At 42.2% G+C, this 20,380-nt stretch overlaps 1 protein-coding gene across 1 annotated transcript in view; it reads right to left on the bottom strand.

The window, feature by feature from the left end:
- Positions 1-2,366: 2,366 nt before the first annotated feature.
- The window catches only part of LOC149455635 (cytochrome P450 2B19-like), a 39,966-nt gene continuing 21,952 nt past the window's right edge, over positions 2,367-20,380 (bottom strand). The window contains exons 7-9 of the mRNA XM_089686025.1: positions 12,356-12,540; positions 7,473-7,614; positions 2,367-6,295 (exon numbers count right to left, since the gene is read on the bottom strand). Of these exons, the coding sequence (XP_089542151.1) occupies positions 6,117-6,295; positions 7,473-7,614; positions 12,356-12,540 (506 nt within the window). The 3' untranslated portion in view covers positions 2,367-6,116. The remainder of the gene's footprint in view (positions 6,296-7,472; positions 7,615-12,355; positions 12,541-20,380) is intronic.

Below are 20,380 nucleotides of genomic sequence, written 5' to 3'. Positions count from 1 at the left end.
TGCACTGCTACTAGTCGTCTGAGCTTCCATATCCAGTATTTCATCTGTATGTTTAGCTGTTTGTTTGGTGTTCAGTTTTAAGTGTATTCTATGGATCAATTTGCTCACAACTATCTTTAGCAGCAAGTGATGGTTGACCGAAGTCTAATCTGTATTTATGCGATATCTGCTGCAGAGTGTGCCTTACCTCTGTCCTACCTTTATCTTCGCAGACACAAACAGAACACATAGACAGGAAACATTTCTCCTGACTTTCTGCTTACAGGCTCAAAGTGTGCAATACAATCCATGTCATCTCTTTTTTTCATTTACAGTTCCCTATAATAATGTAAATCTATGAGCCAGCTGAATAATTGAAGAAATGTACTATCTATGTGTCTGATATAACGATCAAAAAGAACCAGAAAACAAATATTTTTATTGACACCTTTACAAATGTCTCACAGAAAAGACACCACATACCCGTTGTAGTTTATTTTTCTTTGTATTACAAAATATTTTTTTATTCAACAGTTTTGAAAAGTAAGAAATTATACAGTAAATCTCAGTTCTGAGAAACGTGAAATGAGAGACAGTGCATTGACCCTCTAGAATATTAACCATTTTGTTTCATTAAAGCACAAGGCAATCTAACATCCAAACTTCAGAATGTACTACAGTATATTGCTGGTCAGTAAATTCTTTAATTTTGTAAACAATGATTATTGTGTATCTTCATGCTTATGTATTTGCCGGATCTTCACTTGCGCACTAAAACATTGGGAGTAAAAATTATGCTGATGGGAAAATGTTAACCATTTTAGCTCTAACATCTGTACACCTCCTATAGACCAGAAGAATTTTTACATTTCTGATATGGGTCTCTTGATTTGGCAATATCTTTGTTATTATCATTTATTGTGTAATTATTGTTATTAAAATAATAAAGTTATATATTTTTTAGAATAAACAAGGCTTTCTTTTAGTAATATTGTCTTGCACTTTTTTAAAATATGTAATTAAAGACAGAAAAATATACCAATTTAAAAGCAAAACAAAACACTATTTTCTAATTTTGATCAGTGCTAGTTATAAAAAGAGTGCTACTAAAAATTATACATTTTATTCTATAATTTGTTGAATTTAAAACACTAAAATTATGATTCTCCTACAAAACATTATAATATTATTTACAAATAAAATAAAGGCTTTTTTTTTAATATTGCATTTTTTTTAAGTTGACAATAAAAAGAAACGAATGAACAAAATAAGTAAAAAAAGTTTCAGTATTAATGGTCAGAAACATGAGGAAAAAACACAGAAAGTAAAGGCTAGTAAAGGTTTTAATAAGTCCAGTTGAAAATGTTGCTTTCCTCTCCATGCTACATACTGTTTTAAAAAAGTTCAGTGTAAATCCCTTTTTTTTAATTGGCTTCGGTGCGATCATGTGATCTCTAAATGCCTGCTCTGTGTCAGTGAGCAGCTTTTGCAACATATGGGAGGAAGTAGTTTCAAATAGAATTTAGCCAGCACTCAGTACGATCCATAAAATAGTGCTATGGGGAAAGCTGTTATAGCAAAAACATTTTAGCCAATAAAGATTCTCGAGCTTTATGGAGCTTACCGAGTGCCGGGTTTAATGCTATTATGGACTGCTTTGCTTAAGTGCAGGAACTTTTTTGCCAGAGCACTGGCCTTTACCCATGGAAAGCTGAATTGCTGGTAGGTATTGTAAGTTAACATATGGCAGGAAGTGCTGATAATGGTGGAGGGGGAATCTTTGGAAGCTGGCAGGTCACTTGACGGTTTGTAAATTCAGCCTGTTGTCGAGTCGCTAATTGACATAGGGGAGCCACAGCCTTCAGTTCACATGACTGCAATTAATCTGAGCCAAAAAAAGAATTTACAATAAACTCTTTCACTAGCAGTATGAAGCATAGGTATAAAAAGGGGGGGTTATTTTAACCTAAATAATATTACCTAACTTTAATCAGGGCTGATTGGGGTAAATTAAGGAATAATAAACTTTTTTTTACCTGTCTGGTTGCTTCAGCTGAGATCATAAGTAGATCAAAGCTCTTCTGTTTGATCTGCAAATGAACGAAACAGAGTGAATACCAAAGTAACAATGTCACTTTGTATTTCTGTATCTCGCAACTGTATTTCTGTTTCAGACAGTTAATTTCCAGCTGCTGAATCTACAGAATAACTGCCAACTGCAATTTCGACAGTGGGGATTTCATGGCAAGTGTGTAGACAGGGGGGCTGATTGAGCTGCAGAAGGTCAGGTTGGACTACAGATGGCTTGTGAATTTTGATGAAGAATTTTAGGCCATGTTTAATACATCCAGTCCAGAATTAAATGAAATCGATCCGCACTACCACCATTGCTTTAAAATCTTCATTTTATTAAATCGACCACAGTAAAAACATCCCAGGTACAAAAATTGAGGTGTTTTGGCTTAAAAAGCCTTAGTCATAATCCATACTGTGACATGGAACATAGAAAATGCATATTTTCGACAACAGCTGAAGTAGACCTCCCATATCATGTCTGAACCACCAAAATAAGCAAAAACTGAACAAACAAGTTCATGCATATCAATACATTTAAAGAAAAAAGGGAAAATTTCACATTTTATATGTAGGTCAGAGGGCAGAGAGGGAGAGAAAAGAAAAAAAAGGGGGCACCTGAAACTATTACCCAATTATACAGTATAAGACCACAAAATACCAAAGGAAACTTTAATACAAACGTAGATCCTGATCCCATCTCACATTTAACCCTTGAGGGGATCTAGTCTGTAACTTAAAAATCCACCAAGCCTCTCTATTGAGAATCGCCCCCTCTAAATGAATGAGACAGCCTCTCTATGCCTCTGAACCTAAAATCCGAGAGATCACCTCCGTGACAATCTAAAATGGTGGGATACATTCAAAATATACTTGGCATTAAGGTTGTCAGTGTCACAGAAGTGCTCTCCAATTCTGGTTTGTAAAAAATGTGTGGTACATTCTACATACTGTAATTTACAAGAGATACAGATGATTAGATAAATCACAAAACTAGTGCCACCATTTATATATTGTTGTATGGGAAACTCTCCCCCAGATGTCAGAGAAGAGAAGGATTTCCCTATTACACTTAAATGGCAATATTTGCAAGTGTTTTTATTACAAGGATGATTGCTTGTGTAAGTTAACCAGGTGGGTTGATGCCTCTTAGAGGAAGAAAGAAAAAGACTGGGTGATAAATGGGTGCCTAAGGTAGGTGCCCATCAGCTAGAAAAACAACAACCTTTTTGTAATACTGTATGCAAACTTTTAGCTGAATATAGAATGGCTAAGTTTTTTAAAATAACTTTTATTATTCTATAATATTCTTTTCGAAAAAGTGTTGACAAAAGTAACCAAACCATTGTCACCACCGTTTTACTGCCTTTTGTTTTACTGTATCAATCAAAAGGTCCTTTCTGTTCCTAGATCTGGCTCTATTCAAGCCTCGTGATATAACATTCCTATCATACCGCTATCAGACAAACGTTATATGATGTTAATACATTCCTTCTCAAAAGCAGTTGCATCTAGCTTGAATAAATTCACCATAGGGAATGGCACTGATGGTGTGGGATGGGTGACCGCTGGTAGCACATAAGGTGATGTTACCTGAACAAGATTTCCTGTAAGTGTGGGAAGTAACTGTACCTGAAAATGAATCCCCACACAAGGTAATCACCAGATTGCATAGAAAAACATAAATTCAGATGGTTAGTAATATACTCTATGAACTTATTTTATCCAGAAACATCACCATCCCACATCATCAGGAGATCATATATGTAGGGACCATGCCACCATAATACAGGGAGCAAACTGATTGTCTGAAGAGAGGAGAAACAACTCCTCCCACCATCCCATATAAAGGTTCGCCATGGAGGGAGAAAATCTGGCCCCCATCAACGCACCACAGCATTGGACGTAAAAATAAATCAAATAAGAAGTAATTGTATGTGATTAGGTATTCCACACTCAACACGATAAACTCCTGAAGCTCAATAGAACAAGAGCTATAACATTGCAAATGATATATGACAGCCTGCAATCCAGCGTCATTGGGAATCAAAGAATAAAGAGCCCTAACATCCAAAGTAACCCATAAATATGTAGATGACCATTTGATCTGCTGGAAATTGTATAAAACTGTACAGGTGTCTTGGATGTAACCTGGCAATCTAGAAACGAATGGTTGTCGATGTCTATCTACCCACTCCCCCAATCTCTCCAAAAGGGAACCAATTCCAGCAACAATTGGACGGTCCTGTACGGGAAAGTACAATTTATGGATCTTGTGAAGGTGGTGAAAAACCGGTATCACCGGATTGTCTACACACAAGTATTCAGCTGTTTTGGGAGACAAAACTCCGAATATCTTTACCCAACTGAAGATGTTTAATAAGAGCCAACTGAAAAATTCTAGTAGGATCATTAGACAGGGGGCGATAAGTTGCAGCATCACTCAATTGTTGGATAGCTTCGGATTTGTTCAGTTCCTCTGTCAATACCACAACAACTCCCCCCTTGTCTGCTTCTCTAATTACCAAATGTTTGGAATTCTTTAGCTACTGTAGAGCTAACATTTCATCTTTAGTGATGTTATTAACACGTGAAGTGGAACAGCAATGTTTTAACTCTATTAGTTCCATGTTTAATACATCCAGTGTCCAATGTCCACTACAGGTTAAAGAATGTAAAGGAAACAAACATGAATAAAGCAATGCTTGAAAAATATTCTTGTACAGATCTAATATGTTTTCTTATGATCTTTTCTTTTTGGTAGGTGAGATGTTGTAAATTGACATACTGTAGCTATAGCTAATATGTTAAACTGTTGTGGTTAAACCACTTCAGTGCCGCAAGGTTTATGACCAGGACATTTTTTGCTATGTAGCACTGTGCTACTTTAACTGGCAGCTGCTCAGTCATGCAAAGCTGTACCCAAACAAAATTAATATCATTTTTTACACACAAGTAGAGCTTTCTTTTGGTGGTTATTGATCACCATTGGATTTTTTTTTGCAATATAAATGAAAAAAAAAAAATGTTTGAAAAAAAACAATATTTTTAACTTCCTGCTATAAAACATATCCAATAAAAAAAATGAAATTCCTTCATAAATTTATGCCAAAATGTATTCTGATACATGTTTTTGGTAACAAAAAAAAATGCCAGTGAGTGTATATTGGTTTGCATGAAAGTTATAGCATCCACAAACTATGGTATATATATAGGATTTTTTTTTATACTACTAATGACAGTGATCAGCGACTTATAAAGGGACTGTTATAGTGCGGCGGGCAATCTGACACTAACTGACACTGAGTGGGAAGATACTAACTGCCACTGACATTACCAGTGACAATAATACAGTGATCAGTGATAATACTATACACTGTACTAATGACACTGGCTGGGAAGGAGATAACATCTAGGGCAATCAAGGGGTTAAATGTATGCTTAACACTGTGTAATGTGTGCTGCTTTTACTAACAGATCTCTTTGAAACAGAGAGATTGTTCTCTCTGTACAGAGTCATGTGTTGATTATCAATACAGGACTCTAGGTTGTGATTGGACACAGCTGATCAGAAGGTCCCAGCCAGGAATCATTGACCGGGACTTGCTGACAGACTCCTGCTGTGTACAATCACAGCAAGTGTTAGCGCCATTACCCGTAAGAAGGCAGTGACATACCAGTACATCGCTTTGTCTGCACAGGCCGCCTGCCTGCAGTACATTGCAAATGGGTGGTCCTTAACCCCTTCTCGCTGGTGCCTCCCAGCCCTTTAAGAGTTTCAGAAGCCGGGAGATGGGACAGGCGGGGCGGGGTTTAGGGATCATGTGACCGCCGTGACGCGTTGTCACGGCGGTCACATGATCGGGAAAGGTCCCGATCAAAAGAGGAGACTGGGACCTTTCCTTGACATGTGCGCTGGGAGCGCGCAGGGCGTGCGCTCTCAGCACATATGTTTTTTCTTAATAGAATGCAAATGTGCGGCCGCTCGGCATCTAGGCCCAGATGCCAAGGCTGCACATTTGTGTGCGGCCTGTGTGAAGAGGTTAAGTAGTTAAATAAACTGATTAGATGCGAGGTATTGCACAAACTTGGTAAGGTTTTGGTCCATGAGTTGCTGCTTTTCCTGGTTCAAGGTCTATCTCAGCTCCAGGGGGCGCCTGGAAGGTGAAGTTCTGCAATAGGCATGTAAAGAAGAGGAAAAGCTCCATTTTGGCCAAGGTTTCACCAGCACAACTTCTTTTGCCTAGAGAAAGACATTGTAAGTGTATTTTAGAGTGCAATCAACTTAAACTGCATTTTTCATTCTTGTCTGGACACCTATTGTGACCAAATAGGCATATATGAAAATAAAGGTCACCAAAAAAAAGCCTAAAATTACTGATTACCTGATTACTATAAAAAATACATAGATAAATACCAGTAATCCTATTGCAACAAGCCTTCACATTGGGTTACACAGCAATAGGATGTAGTCATAATTTTGTGCTATTCATCTTCTTTGTATTTATGAAGAAAAAGAAAATTCCATAGTAATTCGCCCAGTGAAAGTGAAGAAAACAAACCAAAAAAAAACAGGCAGATTCAATGGACCACTCTGCCTTTTTCTGCTGTCACTTTTCTATGGTTTTATATATGTATATTTGTTCTGTGCGAAGAGAACAAAAAGATGAATGTTAGGGTCCTTTCACATGGGCGGACCCGTTTAGTGGATTCCCTTGCTCAGCGGGGATCTCTCTGCTGATCCCCGTTGAGCAAGCGGATGACAGGTCTGTGCCCACTCCACTGATGCAGAACAGACACAGAGTAGCTCGCTCTCTTCAATGGGCTGTCGGATGGAAACAGACTGCCAGTCCATTTCCATCCGACCCGATCTAACGGATGGAAGGAGAATTGGATTCCCATCCGTCCCTTTTTCGCAGGTCGGATCGGATTGGATGTCGGCAGATACAAATAGACACATGTTCGTTTACACCTGCCGCTCCATAAAGGAGAATGGAGGTTCTGATCGGGTCTGCCATCGGAACGTCTGTGTGAAAGAGGCCTTATTACATAATTTCCTGTGTTGGTTAAATCAAAATATGCCACATTCTGCCACAAGAGAGCAAAAAGTATCTTAGGAATTTCTAATGATACTTAGTGCCATCTAATAGTCAAATGCGATATTTTTCATTTGTATATGTATGACTGCATATGCACTTTTCATTGGGGAATTGCTTTTCACTTGGAGATTGCTGATAAGCAATCTATCATAGATTTAATTGTTTACAACAATGTTTCACCTAAAAGTGACCCAAAGACAAAAAGACCGGTTTAGTCTCTAACATCCCTTTCCCATAAAAATGATCAATCATAACTATCATTTTACTGTATACCTTATCCAGTGATTGAAATTCTCATCATCATGTTCTGTTTAGATTTACCTATAGAAAATGGAATGAAGGCTTCATTCTTTTTAAAATTTCCTTCTGCATCAAGAAAATGCTCTGGATAGAACTCAAAGGGTTTTTTAAAATAGGCTTCATCATTCAATACAGAGTACAGCAATGGCATAACAGCAGTGCCCTGCAAGGATAAAAGTCAATTAAAACTGAACATATTTTTTCTATAAGCATCTGTTGAAAGTGAAACCTTATTCTCCAAAATTAATCCATATACATGCACTACTTGAAGCAGAACTACAGTGTATCTGAGCACCAAAAACACAATTTAATTTAATTTTAATATTAAGAGCAAACTCCCCCATCCATCTATTTCTTTTTGCTTTATTTTGTTGAGAAATCACTTTGAAAAACATCCCCTAGCATTTCTGGCTGAGGCCATCTTGAGTAAGGGCAAATGAATCATGTAGCATTTACTTCCTGGAATTGATCTGTCCCTAACTCAGGCATACAAGCAGGAGGGTGTGCTGAAGACTCTTGGGATGTATGACATCATTTGCTTAGGCCTGGAAACTAGGAAGTAATTAAAAAAATGTAAATAACTATTTAAAACAAGTAAATATGATATAATTTCCTATCTATTTACTGATGCTAACAGCATAAGGATGCAAAATAGTCATAGTTTCCTCCCTCACATTCTTTTGTTTGGAAAGAGCATTGCAGATTAGTTGCGATCATGTGCACTTCTTTCTTTTCACACTACAAATCCCATAGTCTATAGTGCCTAGTCCATCTTGGGAATGAGCAGGAGAGAGTTGCTATGTATACAATAGGACCATAAAGAACGAATGTAGCTACCTTCTAACAGGAAGTCAGATCACAGCAACAACAAAAAAAATGGAATTTCAAGATTTAGAGGAGGATAAGAGCAAAATAAAGGACTTTTTTTTAGTTAAGACTATATACCTAATATACACACATTGTCCACTTTATTAGGTACACCTGTTCAATTGTGTAGTAACACAAATTGCTAAAAAGCCAATCATATGGCAGCAACTCAGTGCATTTAGGCATCTAGACATGGTGAAGATGACTTGCTGTGCAAACGTCAAAATGATCATCAGAATGGGTAACAAGAGGGATTTAAGTGACTTTGAACGCACCATGGTTGTTGGTGCCAGACAGACTGGTCTGACTATATAAAAAACTGCTGTTCTACTGGGATTTTCATGCACAGATATCTTTAGGGTTTACAGAGAATGGTCCGAAAATGAGAAAGTATCCAGCGAGATGCGGGGACAAAAATGCCTTGTTGATGTCAGAGGTTAGTGGAGAATGGGCAGATTGGTTTGAGATGATACAGACAACAGTAACTCAAATAACCACTCGGTACAACCAAGGTATGCAGAATACCATCTCTGAGAGCACAACACGTCAAACCTTGAAGCAGATGGGCTACATCAGCAGAAGACCACACCGGGTGCCAAACTTGTCAGCTAAGAACAGGAAATGGAGGCTACAGTCTGCACAGGCTCACCAAAATTTGATAGCAGAAGATTGGAAAAATGTTGTATGGTTTGATGAGTCTCAATTTCAATTGCTAATTTCAGATGGTAGGGTCAGAATTTGGCATAAACAACATGAACGCATGGATCCATCCTGCCTTGTATCAATGGTTCATGGATGTGCAGCCAACAAATCTGCAGCAACTGCATGATGCTATCATGTCAATATGGACCAAAATCTCTGAGGAATGTTTCCAATACCTTGGTGAATCTATGCCATGATGGCAAAAGGAGGTCCAACCCGGTACTAGCAAGGTGTACCTAATAAAGTGGCCGTTGAGTCTATATGTCACTCTAAGGGTAAGGAAATCCTGAAAACATGGTCTGAGGATTGAAGTTGAAAAACAACATTCTGCATTTTCAGGTCTGTGAAAATCTGTTGCACTCTCTATGTATATTACTTCAATGTAAGGCAGTACTACTCACTGCTCTAATCAACAGCACTACTTAGGGACCTAGAGTGGAGTTGATTGGAGCAATGATTGGGGGTAGAGGTAGTGGTGGAAAGCTGGAGATCTGGGCCGCTGCATATGTGTGACGATCGAGTCTCGACTTTGCAGCATGATGCGTCTACTAAATAGCACGGGGTATTTAAACTCTTGCTGCGGCACTGAATATGTAAAATACAAATCAAAGACAGTGTATTTATTACTGCACATGCAGCTTGATGCACTAATAATAATTACAATAATAAATACAAAGGCTTCAACTGGGCTTTCTGATATAGTAGTGCTCCATTGGTTAACCTGAATCCATTGGGTTTCTAGGCTGAGGGGCGGACTGGTAACTTTTAGTACTGGGAAAAGATGTTAAATCCCATCAGCATTTACTCATAACCATAATATAATGTTTACATATTCGTGAAAGACAGAAGTTGTCAAACAAATCTGATTTCTCAGATGAGCAAAACTTTGGACAGAGGGTTGGTGGTGGATGTGGTATACTTGGATTTTGCTAAAGCGTTTGACACAGTTCCCCACACATGGCTAATGTGTAATGTAAAGTCTACAGGCTTGGAAAAATCCATATGTAGATGGCTGGAAAACTGTCTGAAAGATCATATTCAGAAAGTAGTGGTTAATGATTCATACTCTGAATGGTGTAGGATTGTTAGTGGTGTACCCCAAGGTTCAGTGGTGGGACCCTTACTTTTTAATATATTTATAAATGATATAGGGTCTGGGATTAAAAATCCCATTTCAGTCTTTGCAGATGACACCAAGCTGTGCAGTGGAATAACGTCCTTACAGGATGTCTCCGCCTTACAAGCCGACCTCAATGCACTGTTTAATTGGGCAACTATGTGGCAAATGAGGTTTAATGTTGATAAATGTAAGGTTCTGCACTTGGGGGCTAAGAACATGCAAGCATCATACATACTAGGGGGGTACAACTGGGGGAATCAATGGTGGAGAAGGATCTGGGAGTTCTGGTAGATCACAAGCTTAATAATGGCATGCAATGCCAAGCTGCAGTTTCCAAAGCGAGCAAAATCCTCTCTTGTATTAGAAAAAGTATAGTCTCCAGAGAGAGAGAGATATCATATTACCCCGATACAAATCATTAGTAAGACCTCATCTGGAATATGCAGTTCAGTTTTGGGCATCAATGCACAAAACAATATTGGGGAACTGGAGAAAGTACAGAGAAGGGCAACCAAACTGAGGGGGCACTCTTTATGTCTGGAGGATAATAGTATAGGAAAGGCTTCTTCATAGTAAGAGCTGTGAAAAGGTGGAATAGACTCCCTCAAGAGTTGGTTATGGCCAGCTCAGTAGATTGCTTTACAAAAAGGCCTGGATTCCTTCCTACACACAATATAACTGGTTATTTACAGTTATAGGTAAAGTTGATCCAGGGAATATCCAATTGCCTCTTGGGGGATCGGGAAGGAATTTTTTTTCCCTAAAGGAGCGAATTGGACCATGCTTTGCTGGGGTTTTTTTCCCTCCCTCTGGATCAACGGTAGGGGTAGGATTGTAACATTTATTTATTTATTTATTTATTTATTTATTTATGTTGAACTAGATGGATTTTTGTCTTTTTTCAGCCAGACTAATTATGTAACTATTGAAGTAGATGACGAGGGTCATGTGACCTGATCACACAAGAAAGACGTTATGAGGCTTTCATAACTAACTTTTCTTGTTCAATGTTTTTTTGTTGACGTTTCAGCAAGCACAAAAAAAATTATGCAGACAAGTACATGTTTACACGTTTAGTATGGAAGTGCAGTTTCAACTCAAAGTCATCAAAACCATTAGTGGCTCTGGATCTTTTGCTACACAACCGATTAGGATATAACAGTTTCAATGATCAAGCACCATCCCAACCATGAAATTCCTAGCACAGGCCATTCCAAAGTGGAAGACATCCATATGTACCCACCAGAACCAATCAAGGTATGAATTGTAAAGGGATAGAGCTAGAGTTAAAATTGACCATGGTCTATACTGTAAGAAGAACTAAGAGAAGAAAAGAGCAGGAAAGAACACTGAAGGCATGAATAGAGAGCGGGAAGAGGGGTATGGAGGACATGGGATGGGGGGGGGGTGAGGAGGAATTGGGAAAGTTTTCCATCCCTGGGGGTCAGCCAATCATCAATTTTTAGCTATACTTGCAAAGCTCCAGAGTTAAGTTGTGCATAGGCTATCCATTGGGACCAGATTTTAAGAAATCTGGGTATATAGTGAAATAGCCATTAATTTGCAATTTTTGACATTTTAAAATCTAAGAGTTGCTGTAAATATAACTTGTACAACACTGCTACACCAACAGCTATTGATTTCTTTTGTTGCGAATCAAAATTCAGACACATTTTTCAGAGATTCGAATGTATCCAAATTTCTAAATCACAATAGTAATGAATTTCAACAAATCCACAATAAATTATAACAAAACAAATTATCAGAATTTGAACTTGAAATTAATTTGAATTTCAGCATGAATTTGAAATAGAAACATATTGCTATAAATACAGTAAGGTATAAAAGTGAAATAAGATGATGGTTCTTACTTAGGCTGCTTTATAAAATAGAATAAAATGAAAAAGAATAAAAAAGAAAAGAACAAAAAAAGGAAAAGAAAGAGAAAGGAAAGGAAAGAAGAGAAAATAAAAAAATGAATATAGCTGTCTTCTGAAATTCTAAATTTTGAAATTTGAATTTCCAATTTGAATGTAAAATCGATTTGAAAATAACGAATATACAAAACAAATCGGAATATACGAAATGAATTCTGAAATCAAATTATTCTAACATAATGAAAATAATGAAACAAAATTTTTAACTTAACGAACAAATCCGAAATAAAACAAAACAAATTTTTCCATCATGCACATCTAAAATAAAAATTGGTCACCTTTGGAATGAAATATCCTCTAAATGTGACATCTTGAATAGTTTCACGTGGAACCCCATCTGGTGCAATATCACCAAACCGCTGGATCTCATGAATTACGGCATCAGTATACGGCATTTTCTTCCTATACTCTGCTCGAGGTTGAGCAGTACCGAAAATGCTATCGATTTCATTTTGAACTTTCTCTGCCAAGGAATAGATACTGTTTACATTATATTTAAATGATAATTTCTTTGACAAATTTAGACATGTATATGTTCTCTATTTAGGCACATTTCAGCCCATCTCTTGTTTCTAGACAAAAATATACCTCCTTACCACAGGCTCAAGCACGCCTTGCACACTTTTCTTACCTTCAAAAGCATGTTTTAAGTCAACAGTCCAGGTCCCTTGCTGCAACATTTCGAGGTTTTGGAGATTGGTAATCCACCTTTGAGACTGTGCCCATGCTGGCCAGTCCCTAACAGTCCCCTCACTCTGATTTCACAACTAAGATTTCTATTCTGGATCCTAAGAGGACCCCACCACTACACAGTCAATAGGAAGTCTCTAAACCATGCACACAGTGATGTGGACATCCGAAGACCTTTATCCTGTAAACCAACCCACATGGAAGAAAAATATATTTGAAATATATTTTTAAAATATTCTTCCCAAATATATTAACGTATATTTGAAATAGTACAATTTTGGCCGTATTGTTACAAAAAAAAATAATAAAAAAGAAAAACAATTAAAGAAAATTTGAAAAAAAAACCAACTTTTTTTTATGCTGTCACCAGTCAGTGCCCCTGATCTCCACAACACCAGTTATATAATGACACTGTACTGCACTGGTGATTTGGGGGGGTATTTGTACTGTCCTGACATTTTCAGGATCGATAGATATTCAGATATAGTTTGCGGACATTATAACTTTTCTACAGACTAAATACTAAACACTGATTTCCAGTATTTTCTCCAAAAAGGTAGCAGAATAAATTTTGGCCTACATTTATGAAGAACAATTATTAATTTGTAAAGTTTTATAACAGGAACGCAGAAAAAACACGTTTTTTTCAACATTTTCTGTCTTTTTTAATTTCTTTGGCAATAATAAACTCGGTGGTGATTAAATACCACCAAAAGAAAGCTCTATTTGTGTGAAAAAAATGGAAAAATGTCGTTATGGTACAGTGTTGCATGATCGTGCAATTGTCATTCAAAGTGTGACAGTGCTAAAATCTAAAAATAGGCCTGGGCAGGAAGGGGGTAAAAGTGCCCAGTATTGAAGTGGATAAATGCCTGTTGTTATCTTTATTAGCCTAGAAAGCATCTTATTTGTACATCTGAGAAACTATTTTTACTTTGTTACTAGGTACCTGACCTTAACTGCTTTCTCCTTTTCACTGAAATGTGTACTTTTGTTAGACAAAAGGATGAAATGTGAAGGGGGTTAGTCCTGAGTTCACAACAGAAAACATTTATCTTCTGTTTACAGGAGGTGGTATCCTTCATTGAGTGTCCAAGTCACTGTCTGCATGATGTTATTTATTATTATACAGGATTTATATAGCGCCAACAGTTTGCTCAGCACTTTACAATATAACGGGAGACAATACAGTAACAATACAGTTCAATACAAGAGGGATAGGAGGGCCCTGCTCCTTGGAGCTTACAATCTAGGAGGGAGGGGTTAGTGGTACAAAAGGTAGTAACTGTGGGGGATGGAATGGTTGGAAAAGTAGAAGATTCCAGTATTAGCTGAGGGCAGGATAGGCTTCCCTGAAGAGATAGGTTTTCAGAGATCGCCTAAAATTGAGCAGAGTAGGCGATAATCTGATAAATTGGGGTAGAGAGTTCCAGAGGATAGGGGAAGCCCTGGAGAAGTCCTGGAGACGAGCATGGGAGGAGGAGACAAGGGAGCTAGAGAGTAGGAGGACTTGCGAGGAGCGGAGAGTACGGTTTGGGTGATATTTAGAGACAAGATCGGTGATGTAATTTGGGGCAGTGTTATAAATGGCTTTATACGTCATTATAAGGATTGGCAGAGAGGGGTGGCAGATACAGAACGGTTAGTAAGGTGGATGAGTCTGGCAGCAGCATTCATGATAGACTGAAGCGGGGATAGCCTGCGATGAGGTAGACCAATGAGGAGGGAGTTACAATAGTTGAGGCGAGATAGAACAAGGGAGTGAATAAGTTGCTTAGTGGTTTCTAAGGTTAGGAATGGTCTTATCTTGGAGATGTTGCAGATGTGAAGTCTACACGATTTTGTCAGTGATTGGATCTGGGGCTGAAAGGACAGGTGGGAGTCTAGGATTACACCTAGTACCCTGGCATGAGAGGAGGAACTGATGATTGTGTTATCGATCTTGATGGAGAAGTCAGCGGAGGGAGCACGGGCTGGGGGGAATACTAAGAGCTCAGTTTTGGAAAGATTGAGTTTGAGGAAGTGGAGTGACATCCATGCCGATATGTCACTTAGTAGGCTAGTAATGCGAGTGGAGACTGAAGGGGTGAGGTGAGGGGTAGAAAGATAGATTCATCAGTATAGAGATGGTAATTGAAGCTGTGGGTGTTTATCAATTGACCAAGGGAGGAGGTGTAGATGGAGAAGAGAAGGGGTCCAAGGACAGAACCTTGAGGGACCCCTATGGAGAGAGGGAGTGAAGAGGAAGTGGCAGCGTTATAGGTAACACTGAAGGAATGTTGCGATAGGTAGGAGGAGAACCAAGAGAGAGCGGAGTCTCTGAGGCCAAGAGAGTGGAGTTTTTTGAGGAGGAGGGGATGGTCAACCGTATCAAAAGCAGCAGAGAGGTAGAGTAGTAAGAGTATGGAGTAGTGGCCATTGGTTTTAGCATTTAGTAGATCATTAGTGAGTTTTATTAGGTCAGTTTCAGTGGAGTGTAGAGAGCGAAAGCCAGACTGTAAAGGGTTGAGAAGGTTGTTGTCGGTGAGGTGGGAGCTTAGGCGATTAGGGAGCTTAGACTAAGCATTCTAGGAGTTTAGAGGTAAGTGGCAGCAGGGAGATGTTTTGTCTTAAGTTGTTCAGGTTGGTAGGGTACAGGGAGGACTTTTTAAGTATGGGAGCGATGTGTGCATGCTTTAGAGGGGAGGAGAAGGCACCAGTAGAGAGGGAAAGATTGAAGATGTAAGTGAGGGAGCATAGTATGGAAGAAGAGGGTGACCGTAGTAGTTGTGAGGGGACAGGATCCAGGGGGCAGGTAGTGAGGCGGGTTTCTGAGAAAACCTTAGTGACCTCTTCGGTAGTACCGAGGTCAAAAGAGGAAAGTGTTGAGGGAGGTTTAGTATAAGGAATGCTAAGTGGGGTGGATGTCTGTGCAGTGGCGATGTCCCTACAAATTGCGTCAATCTTGTTTTTGAAGTGGTTTTCAATCTTGTGAGCAGTGAGTGAGGTACTAGGTGGAGGCGGAGAAAGTAGAAAGTTAAAAGTAGAGAAGAGATGACGAGGACTGGAAGAGAAGGAATTAATAGGTTTGACAAAGTAGGCTTGTTTGGCAGCAGGAAGGGAGGAAGTGTATGTTAAGAAAGCAGATTTATATAGGGTGAATGCTTGGAGTAGAGATGAGCGAAGAAATGAAAAATTCGATTCGACTGATTCGGCGAATTCGTGGACAATATTCGATTCGAGTCGAATAAATTCGCTGTGAATTTAACTTAAAAAAGGGTGTTTCTAGGCTTCAGAGAGACTTAATATTAGTGCAGAACACTGTACCTTTAATTTAAATGCCCTTGGAGTCTGCTGGGGAAGAGAAATAATACTGTCAGTCAGTATGACATGCAGATGAGTGCCGTCGATCTTAGAATCACCGCACACTTCACTCATTTGGGCAGTCACGGGGCCAAAACCAGAGTGTGGAGCCACAGTGTGGCGGTGGAGGCAGCAGCAATGGGAGGCCATACAGCACCCTATGACAAAAATGGAAACCACCAGCAGTGTGAGGAGACCTGAAAGTGGCACATGGCAGAGTGTGGCGATAGAGACAGCAGCAATGGGAGGCCGTACAGGGACCCATGACACACTCTGGACCTGGCAGCAGCATGAGGAGGCGGTACAGGGGCCCATGACAGATTACGGGCCTGGCAGCAGCATGAGGAGTCGGTACAGGGGCCCATGGCAGATTACGGGCCTGGCAGCAGCAATGGGAGGCCGTACAGGGACCCATGACACACTCTGGACCTGGCAGCAGCATGGGGAGGCGGTACAGGGGCCCATGACAGATTACGGGCCTGGCAGCAGCATGAGGAGTCGGTACGGGGGCCCATGACACACTCTGGACCTGGCAGCAGCATGAGGAGGCGGTACAGGGGCGCATGACAGATTACGAGCCTGGCAGCAGCAACTTGGACAGGAGGACGTTCAGCTTCTGCACCGTCGGGTGCGTGCTCGCAAACTGTTGTCTCTTGGAAACGGATTCCAAGAAAGACTGCTGACGGAATCCGTGAAGATGAGTAGCAGGAGAAGGAGCATCTGAACGAGCGGAATATGCCAACAAGCGACAACAGGGGCCCATGACAGATTACGGGCCTGGCAGCAGCATGAGGAGTCGGTACGGGGGCCCATGGCAGATTACGGGCCTGGCAGCAGCTATGGGAGGCCCGTAATCTGCCAGCACCCTATGACAAAAAATGGAACCCACCAGCAGTGTGAGGAGACCTGAAAGTGGCACATGGCAGCAGAGTGTGGCGATGGAGACAGCAGCAATGGGAGGCCGTACAGGGACCCATGAGAGACTCTGGACCTGGCAGCAGCATGAGGAGGCGGTATAGGGGCCCATGGCAGATTAGGGGCCTGGCAGCAGCTATGGGAGGCCCGTAATCTGCCAGCACCCTATGACAAAAAATGGAACACACCAGCAGTGTGAGGAGACCTGAAAGTGGCACATGGCAGAGTGTGGCGATGGAGGCAGCAGCAATGGGAGGCCGTACAGGGACCCATGAGAGACTCTGGACTTGGCAGCAGCATGAGGAGGCGGTATAGGGGCCCATGGCAGATTAGGGGCCTGGCAGCAGCTATGGGAGGCCCGTAATCTGCCAGCACCCTATGACAAAAAATGGAACACACCAGCAGTGTGAGGAGACCTGAAAGTGGCACATGTTTGGGGCATGATTCATGGCGGATTTAGTCAGTTGTGTCAGGAACTGGTGGTTTGAAATCCAGACTAATCCACGCCTGATTCATTTTCACAAACGTGAGTCTCTCCACACTTTGGGTGGACAGTCGTGTCCTCCGCGGAGTTGCAATACCTCCTGCCGCACTAAACACGCGCTCCGATGCCACGCTACTGGCCGGGCAGGACAGCCTTTCAAGGGCAAATTCAGCTAGTTGGGGCCAAAGGTCAAGTTTCGTTGCCCAGTAGTCAAGGGGATTGTCTACCTCGGTTGGCAGGGTGCTGTCCAAGTAGGCCTAAGCCTGTTGTTTGAGGTCCTGCTCCAGGTCCACCTGATGCTGCTGCTGCTGCTGCGGCTGGTTAGTAGTTTCCTCACTGCGCTGGTGAAGAAAGCTACTCATCATCGACTGCAGACTGAGGCAGCCGCTGCTGGTGGAGCTGCCACTGCTCCTACCACCCCACCCCTCCCCTGCTGCCATGGCAGCGGAACACGAGCGCACAGGGCCCACAGTGTCTGAGGATGGACGTTGGCGCAGACAGGCAGAGACCAGCTGACTACATAGGTGTTTTTTATAGTACGTTATTTTGGCCTCCCTCTCAGCAGGTGTGAAAAAGGCCACCATTTTTGAACGGTAGCGAGGGTCCAACAAGGTGGACAGCCAAAAGTCATCCCTCTGTCTGATGGTTATTATTCGGCTGTCGCTACGCAAGCAACCGAGCATGCTATGGGCCATTTGTGCCAAGGAATGCGAGGGACTCCCTGCCTCCATCTCCACAGCATACTGCCACGGTGCGTCTAGGTCCTCTGTCTCCTCTTCCTCCTCCTCTACCAGATGCTCCTGCTCCTCCACTCCTGTCCGCTGAGTGGAAAAACCACCCATTTCACTCAATAATTCCTGAGCACCAATGTCCTCCTCTACCTCCTCCTCTTCTTCCAGTCCTGCCCCCACAGGGGCCATGTGGCGTTGAGATCTGTGCGCCACGTCTACCGCACCCTGACCAGCCATTGTTAACAGCATTTGTTCCAGGACGTGCAACAGAGGAATGACGTCGTTCATCCCATAGTCCTGCCGACTCACGAATAGCGTGGCCTCCTCAAAGGGCCTGAGCAAGCGCAGGTGTCACGCATGAGCTGCCAATGGCTGACATCTAAGTTACACAGGGAGTACCTTTATCTGCTTTTAACATCAGGAAATCTGTGATGGCCTTTTGCTGTTCGTAAAGGCGGTCTAACATATGTAGGGTTGAATTCCACGTTGTTGCAACGTCACAGCATGAGGAGTCGGTATAGGGGCCCATGGCAGATTAGGGGCCTGGCAGCAGTTATGGGAGGCCCATAATCTGCCAGCACCCTATGACAAAAAATGGAACACACCAGCAGTGTGAGGAGACCTGAAAGTGGCACATGGCAGAGTGTGGCGATGGAGACAGCAGCAATGGGAGGCCGTACAGGGACCCATGAGAGACTCTGGACCTGGCAGCAGCATGAGGAGGCGGTATATAGGGGCCTACGGCAGATTAGGGGCCTGGCAGCAGCTATAGGAGGCCCGTAATCTGCCAGCACCCTATGTCAAAAAATTCAACACACCAGCAGTGTGTGAGGAGACCTGAAAGTGGCACATGGCAGAGTGTGGCGATGGAGACAGCAGCAATGGGAGGCCGTACAGGGACCCATGACAGACTCTGGACTTGGCAGCAGCATGAGGAGGCGGTATATAGGGGCTTATGGCAGATTAGGGGCCTGGCAGCAGCTATAGGAGGCCCGTAATCTGCCAGCACCCTATGTCAAAAAATTCAACACACCAGCAGTGTGAGGAGACCTGAAAGTGGCACATGGCAGCAGAGTGTGGCGATGGAGACAGCAGCAATGGGAGGCCGTACAGGGACCCATGACAGACTCTGAACTTGGCAGCAGCATGAGGAGGCGGTATATAGGGGCCCATGGCAGATTAGGGGCCTGGCAGCAGCTATAGGAGGCCCGTAATCTGCCAGCACCCTATGTCAAAAAATTCAACACACCAGCAGTGTGTGAGGAGAAATGAAAGTGGCACATGGCAGCAGAGTGTGGCGATGGAGACAGCAGCAATGGGAGGCCGTACAGGGACCCATGACAGACTCTGAACTTGGCAGCAGCATGAGGAGGCGGTATATAGGGGCCCATGGCAGATTAGGGGCCTGGCAGCAGCGATAGGAGGCCCGTAATCTGCCAGCACCCTATGTCAAAAAATTTAACACACCAGCAGTGTGAAGAGACCTGAAAGTGGCACATGGCAGCAGAGTGTGGCGATGGAGACAGCAGCAATGGGAGGCCGTACAGGGACCATGACAGACTCTGGACTTGGCAGCAGCATGAGGAGGCGGTATATAGGGGCCCATGGCAGATTAGGGGCCTGGCAGCAGCTATGTGAGGCCCGTAATCTGCCTGCACCCTATGTCAAAAAATTTAACACACCAGCAGTGTGAAGAGACCTGAAAGTGGCACATGGCAGCAGACTGTGGCGATGGAGACAGCAGCAATGGGAGGCCGTACAGGGACCATGACAGACTCTGGACTTGGCAGCAGCATGAGGAGGCGGTATATAGGGGCCCATGGCAGATTAGGGGCCTGCCAGCAGCTATGTGAGGCCCGTAATCTGCCTGCACCCTATGTCAAAAAATTTAACACACCAGCAGTGTGAAGAGACCTGAAAGTGGCACATGGCAGCAGACTGTGGCGATGGAGACAGCAGCAATGGGAGGCCGTACAGGGACCATGACAGACTCTGGACTTGGCAGCAGCATGAGGAGGCGGTATATAGGGGCCCATGGCAGATTAGGGGCCTGGCAGCAGCTATGTGAGGCCCGTAATCTGCCTGCACCCTATGTCAAAAAATTTAACACACCAGCAGTGTGAAGAGACCTGAAAGTGGCA

Source organism: Staurois parvus, unplaced genomic scaffold, assembly GCF_062004578.1.
Source record: "Staurois parvus isolate SC_StPar_1 unplaced genomic scaffold, SC_StPar_1.0 ptg000390l, whole genome shotgun sequence".
Lineage (NCBI taxonomy): Eukaryota > Metazoa > Chordata > Amphibia > Anura > Ranidae > Staurois > Staurois parvus.
Note: the sequence above shows the minus strand (reverse complement) of the source record. Positions and strands in the feature narration are given on the sequence as shown.